The 12,552-nt window shown below is 52.5% G+C and overlaps 1 protein-coding gene across 3 annotated transcripts in view; it reads right to left on the bottom strand.

Moving 5' to 3' along the window:
• Window positions 1-5,122: 5,122 nt before the first annotated feature.
• Window positions 5,123-12,552, bottom strand: part of KLHL26 (kelch like family member 26) — a 32,125-nt gene continuing 24,695 nt past the window's right edge. For all 3 annotated transcript variants that reach the window (XM_045195795.3, XM_045195794.3, XM_045195793.3), the window contains one exon: window positions 5,123-11,143. In XM_045195795.3, the coding sequence (XP_045051730.1) occupies window positions 9,562-11,143 (1,582 nt within the window). In that variant the 3' untranslated portion in view covers window positions 5,123-9,561. The remainder of the gene's footprint in view (window positions 11,144-12,552) is intronic.

Here is a 12,552-nt window from a genome sequence, read left to right as displayed (position 1 = left end):
ATGGGAGGAGGGTTGGGCGGGTGGGGGGCGGGGGATGGAAAAGGTGAAAGTAATTAAGTACAAATTGCCAGTTATAAAAATAGGGGGATGTAAAAGTACAGCATAGGGAATATAGTCCGTAATATCGTAATGCCTGTGTGGTGTCAGATGGGTACAGGACTTATCAGGATGAACACTTAATAAGGTATATAAATGTCTAATCACTATGTTGTACACCTGAAAATAGTATGATATTGTATGTCCGCTGAAATTGGAATTTTTTTTTTAATTTTGAAAAGAATTCAGTGATGGGCTGGCAGGAGAGTGGTGATGTTAGGGAGGAAGGTTCCCACCATCAGCACCATCAGGGAAGGGGGAGCATTTGAACTGAGGCCTGACTCCTGAGCAGCCCCAGTCCAAAAACCTGGGCATCCTTAATACCTTTCTTTCCCTACCACCTCACATTGTACCAGTTCTTATTCTCTGGATCCTCAAGCCCAAAGGAGCAGAACTAGAGCTTCAGTCGCCTCTCTCTGAATTTCTCCAGCCCAGCCTTGCTCAAGGATCCTAATTTTTGCCATGGGATGCTAAAGGAAAGGTCCAGAAATCCCAGTCAGACCCAGCAGTGAATGGGACAGTAGAGTCTCCCAGATGACAAAGGGATGACCCAGGGAAGCAAAAGGGGTTCTGTCTGATACCCAGCAGTTCCTCCCTAAGCAAAGGGACCCCAACCATCAATATCAAAGGTTTTTATTCAGGATACCCTAGGGATTCTGGGGCATGGACAGGGAGAAGCTAGGAGGAGCAGCCAGGGCAGTGTGAGGCAGTTGTAATCGCACAAAAAATACGTGTTTTACTAGGGCGAGGGATGGCTGGGGGGGAACACCAGTGGAGATCATAAGGAGACAACATCTTTTTCCAAATAATAGACTTTTACTCCCACTTTCCAACTGTTTAATGAAATTTTCAGATTAAATGTATATACCTACATAGATTTTAAGTTGGAGTGTCCTGGGCACTGCCACTGCTGCATTTATTCTTTTTGTTCATATGGTTTGGGGAACTTTCATGGACTCTAGCGTTTTTGCCTAACAAGCACCTGCCCCCCTTTTGGGTGGCAACAAGCAATTGCCCGACAGGGAACACTCATTCTGACTTTCAATCCAAGAAATGTGGATGGACCTGGTCTCACCCTACAAACACCTCTTCTCGAGTCAGAAGCCTTGGACAATCAGCAGAGCCCATTGCTGTGACCATCACCATTGGTTCAGGGAAGGCATGTGACCCAATTTGCCCAATAAAATGCAATTCTGGAATTTTTGCTTGAATACGCTTTCAATTTTTAATCTCAGCTCAGGGGAGCATACAGAACCCTGGAAACTGCTGCCTTCAGAAAGTGGGATGTTCCCTGGTCATGGGACACACACAGTGGCACACTTCAGATAGGGCCCTCAGGGAAGGCCTCTCAGAGGAGGGGCCTGAAAGATGAGAAGGTGCCAGCCATGAAAGGATCTGGGGGAAGAGTGGTCTAGGAAGAACCAGCAGTATGTTGGAAAGAGAAGCACCCTCTTTGCTTGGGTGGCTGATTTTAAGGATAACACAAGCCCCCAGTGTCAGAGGTCACTACCTAAAGAGAGATAGGTCAAAAGAGTGAACAGAGGAAAACAGAGGCAAAGGGAGAGAGAGAGATGCTATTGGGGCTCCTGGATCCAGCCATGCCCAAAGACAGACAGCCCTGCCTTTTCGGTTATGTCAGCCAATATTTATTCTCTTTTTTGCTGAAGTTGATTTGAAGTCCCTTTTCTGTCCCTGGCATTAACTCAGACTGCAGCTTCTGGGAGTCAAGTGCAGGGCTGGGCATCCTACAGAGTGGAGAAATAGAGACAGAGCACACAGATGTCAACTGCCGTAGTAAGTTAAGTGCCAGACCCAGTACCAGAACTCGGGTCTGAAAACAGATCTCAGCTTTCTTCTCTGTACCGGGTTTTGTAAGGTTTAAATGAGATTAACACGAGGTGAGTGCCTGGCTCATAAGTACTCAAAAAACACTGGTTACCTTGATCACTTCCAAACACCTGCACGAAGCTGGTTTCTGGGGAATACAAAGTGGAGACAAGATTTGGGGGGTGTCAGGGTGATAAGGCCACAAAATAAGGCCATGCCCCCAGAGCAGAGGTAAGACACCAGTTCTGCCTCTATTCACCCTCATTCATCCCTCACCCCAGCAGTGACAAAATCCATCCTAAATCCTAATGATGAGTCAGAGGAAGCCATCAGTCCTACTCATTGCACAATGGCTGGACCTTGACCCAAGCCATCCTCCTGCTCCACTGAGGAGGGCAAGCCTGAGGCATCTGGTGACTCAGGAGGAACCCAGCCCTGACATTTTCACTTTCTGAGTTTATCTAAGAAAGCTGCTGCCACCCAGTATGGCCTGGGTGGGGCTTCTCGGAGCAGCCTGTGGTCTTTGTAAACTGGGGTGGATCTCATGATGCCCATTGCACTTAGGAAAAAATCTGCCCTCCTCCTAGTTGCCCACAAGGTTCTTGCCCCTCTCCCTGGCCCCTCAGAGCAGCCACTCCTGCTTACTTACTCTTCTACCTCCAGATCTTTGCACATACTGCTGATTCTTCACGGACCGCTCTTCCCCCAGATCCTTTCATGGCTGGCACCTTCTCATCTTTCAGGCCCCTCCTCTGAGAGGCCTTCCCTGAGGGCCCTATCTGAAGTGTGCCACTGTGTGTGTCCCATGACCAGGGAGCATCCCACTCTTTGAAGGCAGCAGTTTCCAGGGTTCTATCTGCTCCCCTGAGCTGAGATCAAAAACTGAAAGTGTACTCACCCTTCCCAAACACTGCAGGGCTAGAGTTCCCTAAGTGATGCAGAAAGGACACAGACATGCCCAGTTCCCTACTTTTAAGGCTTATTCTCTATCCGTTAAAGATTCCGAGCACCTTAGGCCTCATATTATATTTGTTCATTCTGTTTTCCTGGGTCCTCAGAGCTCACACAAGACTAGGCACAGACAGGCAATTAGGAAGTGTCTGTTAAATGAATCATTTTCTGCCTGGGAAACTCCTATTCATCCCTCCTCCAGAAAACCCACACTGACCCCTAGGGAGAACTGTGATCCTTACCCTAGGCTCACCCATACCTGGGTCCTTCTCCAGCCAGTCCTGATCCGAAGAGGCTGGGAGTGTCCAATTGTTGAATAGCTCTGCTTTACCTACAGAGCACATTCAAGTGTAAACCAAGAGGTGAGTCCTTGTAAGCCATTTCCTGCTGCCTCCAGGATTTAGTTTTCTCTCATCTACTCTCCATAGATCTGCCTGGCTCCATTTGTTTCACCAGTTTCCCCAGCATCATCTTCTACCCTTCCCTTTCTCATGTCCTCCACTCCAGCCTTGCTGCGTCCTGCCTCAGGGCCTTTGCTCAGGCTTTCTGTCTAGAATGCCCTTTCTCCTGCATCCAGACCCTAACACTACTCAACATAAAGCCTCTAAATACAAGCTAAATAAAAACCTAAACTGTTGAGCGTTCTACCTGGCCCAGCCCCTGCTGATTATCCAGCTGTGTGACAACAGGAAAGTGACTTCACCTCTCTGAACCTTGCTGTCCTCCCATGTTAAATGGGAACAGTGGTGATCCTCATGGCAGATTCTTGGGAAGATTAAGTGGATAATGCTAGTAAAGCACTTAGCTTAGCGCCTGCTTCCTTGCCAGCACTCAATAACGGTTAGGGGAAGCAAACACTAGCTTGGGATGAGTTTTCATGCCTTGCTTTTCTGCACAGCCTTAAAAGGAATCTTAGTTGATCTGGGGTACCCCCATTGCATGAAGATAAATTTGGGCCATCAGACTGAGAAGGCAAAGAATAAACCATCTAGGGCCTGTCTTTGATTTCCAAACCAGGCCTTCATCAGACAGAGTTCTGAAAGCAAAGCCAGAGCCAAGTTTGATTATGATGCGAAAAGGGGAACCAGTCAACAGAGGCCAGAAATGCCAGAGACAGCGCTTACTCCTTACAACTGAACAGGGAGGGGTTAGGTGAGGACGTGTGTACCTGGGCCCCCCATGCAGGGCTGAGTGTGGGGTAGAGGGTGACATAGGCAGGACTGCCAAGGAGAGTACCAAGAGGCTGGTAGCTGAGGGAGGCAGGGACTTGGGGGATGGTTCTAGGGCAGGGGTCCCCAACCTCTGGGCCAGGGACCAGTTGCTGTCCAGGCCTGTTAGGAACCGGGCCACACAGCAGGAAGTGAGCTTGAATGTAATGTGCCTGAATCATCCCCAAACCATCACCCCCACCCCATCCATGGAAAAACCATCTTCCATGAAATGGTCCTTGGTGCCAAAAGGGTTGGGGACTGCTGCTCTAGGGATGGCAGGACCAGGGCAGGGCAAGCAGTCCAGTTCCTCCAATTGCAACCGCCAGAGGGAACATCCAATGACAACACAATGCCCATACTTGGCTGAGTTGCAACTGAATGCCCCCACGCAGACCCCCTGCCCACTGTCCAAAAGCCCAGGACATTTACAATCCCAACCTATGTGACAAAAGAGGATTCCCAAACTTCATGAGGTACTCACTTTTTTTTTTTTTTTTTGGTGGCCTAACAGGCTTTTCTTTGTGGTGGCCCAGCATCTGAGTCCCCCAATCCAAGCCTGGGGAGTCCCCACCATGGGAAGTCAGCCCCCCACTAACAAAAGCCCCAGAGCCAACAGTGTGATGGTTCAAACGGGGGGCCTCAGTTCCCCATCTGTTCCTGTTTCCTACCTGTTACCTCACCAGTGTGCATCTTTCCTTTGTAAGAAGGAGAATTATTTCCCAGCCCTGATTTTGGGCTTGGCCATGTGATTTGCTTTGGCCAATGGCACATGGGCAGAAGCGTCAGCATACAAGTTCAGAACCGGGCCCTCAGGAGGCCTCACGTGACTCCACTTGTCCTCTGGCCCCATTGTGGAAGAACATTATTTTGGCTGACTGCTGGTCCGAGGATGAAGGCAGGTAGAACTGAGCACCCCCTCACCTCACCCTACCCTGCTACTCCCCAGCCTTGCACCTGGAAGAGAGCTACCCAGCTGAGGGCAGCATAGAATAGGCATCCACACTGAGTCACGAATACATGAAAAACACCCAATTTATTTCTGTATGCCATTGAGACTTGGGTTGTTTGTTACAAGGTGGCAGCAGGTGACTAGCACACTCATGTACTCACTTTTCCAGGGACCTGGGCAGCTAGGTTGGCACAGGACATGGGGTAGGCCAATAGGATGTTTCCACTCAGGAGCAAGTGATACAAAGAAACACAATCAGGGCAGGAACATCCAGTTTCCAGGGGCGGCTATGGCTGAGTGCCAAGGACAGATGGCATTGCCAGTTGAGACATCTGGATTCTGCGGTGGTGGCACAAGCATCCTCACCAATCAGTCGCCTGATCTGACTTCAGCTGATCACCCCAGGTGCCCAGCCACCTTGATTCTTACTACTTTCTGAGCCCGGTTTTCCTACCTTCCTGCCACTTCTATGAGCAACCCAGCAGCCCTCCAATGCATGTTTTTGCTAATGAAGTCAGACAGATCAGTTTCTGTTATTTGGAAAAACCAAACCAAAACAAAACAAAAACCCTGACTTACGGTAAGATTGGGAAACCCCAGCATCTGTTACTTTTATATTATAATTTTGTAAGTGTCTGGGTTGCAAATATCAGAATAGCTGACCACTAGTATCTTAAGATACTAAGTATATTAAGCACCACACACATTGTGATTTCTCATAAAAAGGAGTCTGGAGGTCAGAGTTTCCAGGGTGGGACTGGTGGCCTCATGATTTCAGGGTTCTGGGAGGCGGCATCCCTGTGCCTCTCTTAATGCTCCTCATGGCCACAAGATGGCTGCAAAAGCTCCTGGCATCCTATGTCCTCACAGGAAGCATTAAGGGATGGAAGGGGGCAATAAAGCTTCTCCCGTGACCAGAAACTCCCACCCCAGACCTTCCCTTAAAGCTTACTGCCCAGAGCTGGGAAGTTCGCCCAGATTGAAAACAACCCCTGCAAAAGGCATTACCAAGAAAATCTGAGCCAAATCCTAAATTAACCCCCACCCGAAGCTAGGCATACTGCTGCTGGCCCCAAATCAGGGCTCTGTGGGTGAGGGAGGAGAAATGGCTGCCAGGCTGACCACAGCAGAGTCAGCCACAAGAATTGGGCTAGGGTCTGGCTGTGGAGGAGCATGGACTCATGGACCACCTGCCCCTGGGGGTCCGCAGATGGCACCCACAGATGCTAGAATGGATGAGGTTCTGCTCCCACCTTCCCACCCAACCTCTCATTTGTGCAATAAACATTCCTGGCAGTGCCTCCTGGGACACACGGCCAGGTGCCCCTAATAAAACCCGTGCTCGGAGACTCCACCATGAGAAGTGAAATCTCCAGGGCCCGTGAGAACAGAGGAGCTGTAGCTGCATTCCAGGACACAAAGCCAGGGGCAGATTTCCAAACTGGCCAGGTCCAGGGCAGATTCCCACCTCACACAGCTCCCCCAAGGCCCCTTTGGCCCTTACTTGCTGCGAGGCCCCAGAAGTCACACTTGGCCTCCCTCTCACGAGCCTCCATCCCACTGTCCCCAGAGACAGTGTTTTCCCACAGCCCCGGCCCAGGTGCAGAGGGAGGCTCCAGCAGCCGAGTCCAGGGCCTCAGAGGGGAAGCAGGCCATCTGGAAGGAGATGGGCTTTCCTCAAGCTCGGTCCCCATGCACAGTGGATGCTGTCCTGGGTGAAAGGTGAAGGGAAGTGATAAGGTGATGAGCTGCAGACCCCTTCAGGGTGCCACACAGAAACGGCCAGACTGGGCCAGGGATGTGTGTGCAAGCTATTTGTTCAACTGTGGATGAGCAAGCACATGTGTGCAGGTATGCCTGAGTGTGAGTATGTGTGTATGTATGTGCAAGCCTCTGTGTGCATCTGTACACATGTTCTGCCTTTCTCTGAAGGACACAAACGTTCACAAAGTAAAGTTTCAAGCCAGTTTCTGCTAAATTAAAAACAGCTTTTTCGTGTTTAAAGTTTACAATACAAAAAATAATTTTCCTTTCTTCCAGGGGGGTGGGTGGAGAAGGAGGGAGAAGGGGCCCCCGAGAACATTCCATGAACCAGCCCAGACGGTTACGCACAATCAACCAGTTAGATACAGCAGCGCCCCCTCCACTCTGTGCCGGCACCCCTGCCAGCTCATTGGGGACAAGATGTTCTGAGGTGTGAGCTGATCTGGGGGAACTTGCAGCTGGCGAAGGCTTCTCACTGCCCCCCTGAAGAGGCTGTGCCTCCAGCAGGAAAGGGGTCTCTTGGGGGAGCTCAGGTTAGGGCGGTGAGAAGGCGCTGAGATGTTCTGGTAAGACCCCAAGGGCCACTGCTTTCCTTTCAATGCTCCTGGCAGTGTGGGCTCCTTCCTCATTCCCAACCAAATTCCCATTTCAACACTGCCTCCCCACTCAGCCTCACCCCAGGGGCCCTATGGCTGCTGGACAGGAGCACCAGGCCTATGGTATCTTTTGAGGGTGACCTAGAAGCCTCCCCTCTCAGAAGGCTATACATGAACAGCAGGCATTGTCTACTAATGTGCAGCCTGGTTCACAGTGAGGCTGCCACAAAAGCAGGGACCAGGGGCAACCCATGGAGCTCTTAGGCCCTATGGAAGCGTGATAACTTCATGCTTTCTTTCTTTCTTTCTTTCTTTATTTATTTATTTATTTATTTATAGAGAGAAGGGAAGGGAGGAAGAAAGAGAGGGAGAGAAATATCAATCGGTTGCTTCTCATACAGGCCCCATCCCAACCAGAGACCGAACCCACAGGCCAGGCATGTACCCAGACTGGGAATCGAATCAGCAACCTTTCATTTTGTGGGACAACATCCAACCAACTGAGCCACACTGGTCAGTGACTTCATGCTTTGTTTAGGCCTGCCCTTTCTTTTCTGCATTGCAGTCTCTGGGCAGAGGGGCTCCACAGCCACAGGATCTTGCACCCCAGGCCTGAGCATATGGAGACAGAACCTGCTAAGGCTGGGAATTGGCTGGTGGCAGGGGGCTGAACCACCAGGCACATGGAACAGCCTAGAGAATCGCTGGGGGCCACTGGGTTTGCCATCTGTCTTACCAGTGCCGACTAGTGGTCCCGGCTCCACTTCCCACTGCCCTCACTCACATCCCTGAGCTAAACACTGGCCCCCCCTTCTAGCTCTTCTGCAAGGATGGGAAAGGGTGAACTAAGAGAGGGGCCCCCAAATGCCCAGAGGACAGGAGGAATCTGTGACCTATCAGGCTCCACAAGCTCAGTGCTGGGCCTGCTCCATCTTTTCACCATAACATTTTTATTAAATACAAGGAAAATATTAGGAGACGACGTCTTCTAAGGTATGGGGTTAATTCTTTACACAGCGAGTGGGTCACAGAGACATGACATCAATCGTCTGTTAGCAGCAGAGAGACACTTTAAGTTGCCCCAAGGGTACAAACCCCATTTATAAGACAGCAGTGCTGGCCTCTTTAAAAAAAAAAAAGCAGCAAAATGGAACAACAGAAAAAAAGGTTTAGAGACCAAAACAGATGCAGCCAGAAATGCTGTGAAGCCATTGAAAAGAAAGGTTCCCATCTGCCTGACTTCCTGCACTGGTAGCCTTGGGCCAGGTGGCACTTCGACCTGAACACAGGACCAGGGGAGTACAGGGCTGGAGAGTGGATGAAATAAAAATCCTTGAACAGACCTGTGGAATGCAGATGTACTGAGATTCTAAAACAGCATCCTCCTTCATCTGTGGGACAGGGACATTGTCCCAATTCTCCTTAGGGCCCTCCACATGGCCCAGTACCCAGTGGGAGGCCTGAACCTATAAAAACCATCTCCGGGAGCTGGCTGTGGTTTTTCCTTCTGAAAGTGAATGAACAAACACCCTGAGGGTCTCAGACCAAGGACAGGAGTAGGGGTAATTGCCGAACCCTCCTCTGTGGCCTCCCTCCCACTCAACACCTTGGGCTCATTTGGGAGACAGAACTACCCTTGGTTGTCACTTCGAACTGGGTGCTTCCAGGCCCCTCCTGCTCCAAGGGGTCCAAATGACAGAGATGTGGGGTGCAGTTATTTTAAAACACACAAGTGCAAGAAACTTGGGAGGAAGAGAGTGGCATACCATGAATTTGGAATGACACTAATGAGCCCTCATCTGAATGTCTGAGACTGCCAGGCTGAGGGATGGGAGAGAAGCGGGGCACAGCAACACTCCTGATTCCCAATTCCCACCCCTGAGTGAGGACCCTGTGCAGATAAGAAAATTGCCTCAGGCTCAAGTTTTCTGCCATAACATGTCGGCCTCCTCACTGGCAGGCTCCCTGGGCAGGCACAGAGCCAAGATCTGCTTCGGGAAGAAAGGACCCTAGGAAGGAGGCTTATCAACACAGAGGGCCAGCCAGGGGTGCGGGGGTCAAAGGGTTGGGGGCGGGGTGATGAGGTTCTCCATAGGACATGTGCTCACCAAGCCCCTGGCAAGAACAGCATGCAGCCAGGTCATGGCAGGAGGGGGCATCCTGGGAGCTACCTCCTGCTCCCAGCACGAGGCAGCAGGACTGAGGCACAGGCGATGCCTGCAAAGGACTCAGGAAAGTGCAGGTCACGTTCCCACTCGTCCGTCTCGGTGTTATACACCTGCACAATGCCTGTCACATTGTTGAGGCGCCAATTATAGCCCCCAACAACGTAGATTTTCCTGTCCAATAGGCAGCAGCCAGCCTCTGACTGACCAGCCCTCATGGGGCTCACGCTGGTCCACTGGTCAGTCTCGGGCACATAGTACTCCACAGCCAGCACATCAAAGCAGCGGTCCACGTGGTCCATGCGGCCACCCAGGGCATAGATGCGGCCACCAGCACCCACCATAGCGTGCAGCACTCGGGGCTCACTCATGGGTGCCTTGAACTCCCACTGGTCGGCTGCAGGATCATAGCAGTGCAGCGCCTTCTTGTCCTCTACTGAGATGCCATAGCCACCTGAGATGTAGAGGCGTCCCCCAGCCGAGACACCTGCATGGCCCCAGGTGCGGCGCTTCAGTGAGCAGGCATAGCCCCACTCATTGCGCCTCGGGCAGTATCTTTCAACTGAGGCCAGGCTGCCGGCTCGGTTGCGGCCACCCGTGGCATAGACCATGCCGCACAATGCATTCAGCTGGAACTGGATGCGGCTCTCCTGCATGGCTTGCAGACGCAGCCACTGGTTCAGGTACGGGTCATAGCGGTAGCAGGTATCCACTGCACCCTCACCACTGCGGTACTGCATGTGCTGACCCCCAGCCACATACACAAAGTTGTCCAGCACGGCCACACACGTGTGACTGCAGCCCACCTCCATCTCTGTAAGCTCGCAGAAGTGGCGGGCTCCTGGCTCAGGCAGCTGGTATACTTTGCTGCTGACAGCGTGGTCACTGTCAGTGTAGGGTGTGCCACCAAAAGCCACCAGAGAGGGCACGTCGGAGCGCACAACTGTGCGTGGGGACTGCATCTCGTGCTGCCGAAAGGGCAGCACCTGGTAGTTGAAGGCCTCTAGCAGGTACTGACGGCACAGCACATCCTCCACCATGAGGTCCAGCGTCTGCACACTGTCCACCAGGTCAGACGAGTGCATGAGTGGGAAACGGATATGGCAGAGCACGTGGCTGGCGCGTGGCCTCCGGGCAGGATCATGCTGCAGCCATCGGACAGCAGCGCGGAACAGGTCAATCTCAGCACAGCTCTGCAGCCGGTTGCTCTGCAGGAAGAAGACAAGGCGCTCCAGTGGCAGCTGCAGGAAGTCCTCCTCGGCAGCAATCTGCAGGAAGTGCTGGAAGGTGAAGGCATCCACAGACTCTTTGAGTGAGGCCAGGCTGAAGGTGGTGGCCATGTGGCCGATGTGCAGGCAGGTCTCCACACTCATGGCAGCCTTGAGGAACTCCTCGCACAGCTCCACCACTGGCAGCATCTGCAGGAACACAGCCGCACCCAGCACATCCTGCACACAGTCCAGGTCCAGTGTCACCTCGGCGCTGTAGGCAAAGTCAATGATGTGCCGCAGGCCACGTGCTGACAAGCCCTTCAGCTCAATGATGTCCTGGCTTGCCTCCCTCATGCCACCTGTGAACATGGCCCTGAGGGTCGGAAACACAGCATGTGGGTTCAGGGCACAGAGGGACATTGTGGTCACTGGGATGGCCTGGTGCTGAGACACAGGCTTGGCCCACCAGGGGAAAGCAGGCCAGGTGTGCATTAAAGACACGCAAAAAGAAAAAAAAAAGGTTTAATCCACCTTCAAGTCACGATAGAAACTCTGTACTCTGCCCCTCTCGTGGGACACTGCCCAGCCCTACCCAGATGTGTGCAGCATTGCGGCAGGCTGATTTGGAGAGTAGAGGCCAGGTCCCCCTCCGCCCCCCGCTCATGGCAGTGTAGGTGTGACTGTGCAGGAGGAGGCCAAACCTTAGCTTTGGCTCTAGGAAGAAGTCCCCAACTCCACCTTAGTACCCAGCCATGAGGACAAGTCCCTCAAGGAGGTCAGGAAATACAACGGGGGGACATCAGGGGAATGCACACCATAGTTCATAGAGTCCACTCCCTCCCCAGCACACTCACCTGAATAGGTGGCTCCACCTCCCCCTGCCTGAGTCTCAGCCACTACCACATAGGAATAGGAAGGGAGTAAAGGTCCCAGGTTGGAGCACCTATTAAAGGACCCCACTGGAGTCATTGATGTGTCCAGAGAAAGGCCCAGGTAGTCAGGGAAGCCCCTGAGAATGGCCCACAGGAATCCCAGACCACTGTGAGATCCCCTAGTGAGTGACCTCAGGTCTATCGGCTGTGCTGTCCTGCTCTGGGACACAGAACCTGGGTCACAGCCCCCCACAGCCTTTGTTGGGGGGGCCTCCACCAGGAAGAAGGGTGAGAATCCCAGTGCCTGCTAGGAGTTCATAGTAGGTTCTAGAAGATGGTGCAGGGAAGTTCCTTTCACAGACAAACTGGCCTTTCTTCATAACTCTTGACGGCCATCAGCGTACATCGCAACAGCTGACTGAGGGGAGGGAACTTCCCCTGGCCATTTACCTAACAGATACGCGTCACCCAGTCACCCCTAGTATGGGCCAGGCTCAGGTGCTGCTTTGGGACCACCAACTAACAACTGCCCAGCACTCCACGGGTCAGTGACACAGCCCTTCTAAGAGCAGTGCTTTGCCAGCCCCAGGGCCCTGCCCCTTCTTGTCCCTGTGAGTCCCATCAGCCTGTCGAAGGCAGAAGCAGTCATGGCGACGAGAGGGAGCTTTGCCTTTTAAGGCCTCGCCAGCTGCAGTACCAGCGCAAAGGAGCCTTTAAAGGGCATTTCTGGCTGGGGCGGCTCGCCCGTCCCCAAATCCAGAATAAAAATAGAAGCGGCGCCCCAGATGGCTTGGCTTCTCTAGCTCCCCAGAAGGGCCTCATTGAGCCCACAGGGCGGGCAGTCGGAGGGCAACTGGGCAGGGGAGATGCAGCCTGTGGTGCGCACCAGGGGTGGGTCTCTGTGAGATGG

Source organism: Desmodus rotundus, chromosome 9 (assembly GCF_022682495.2).
Source record: "Desmodus rotundus isolate HL8 chromosome 9, HLdesRot8A.1, whole genome shotgun sequence".
NCBI classification, from domain to species: Eukaryota; Metazoa; Chordata; class Mammalia; order Chiroptera; family Phyllostomidae; genus Desmodus; species Desmodus rotundus.
The sequence above is the reverse complement of the archived record's forward strand: the minus strand, read 5'-3'. Positions and strand labels throughout refer to the sequence as shown.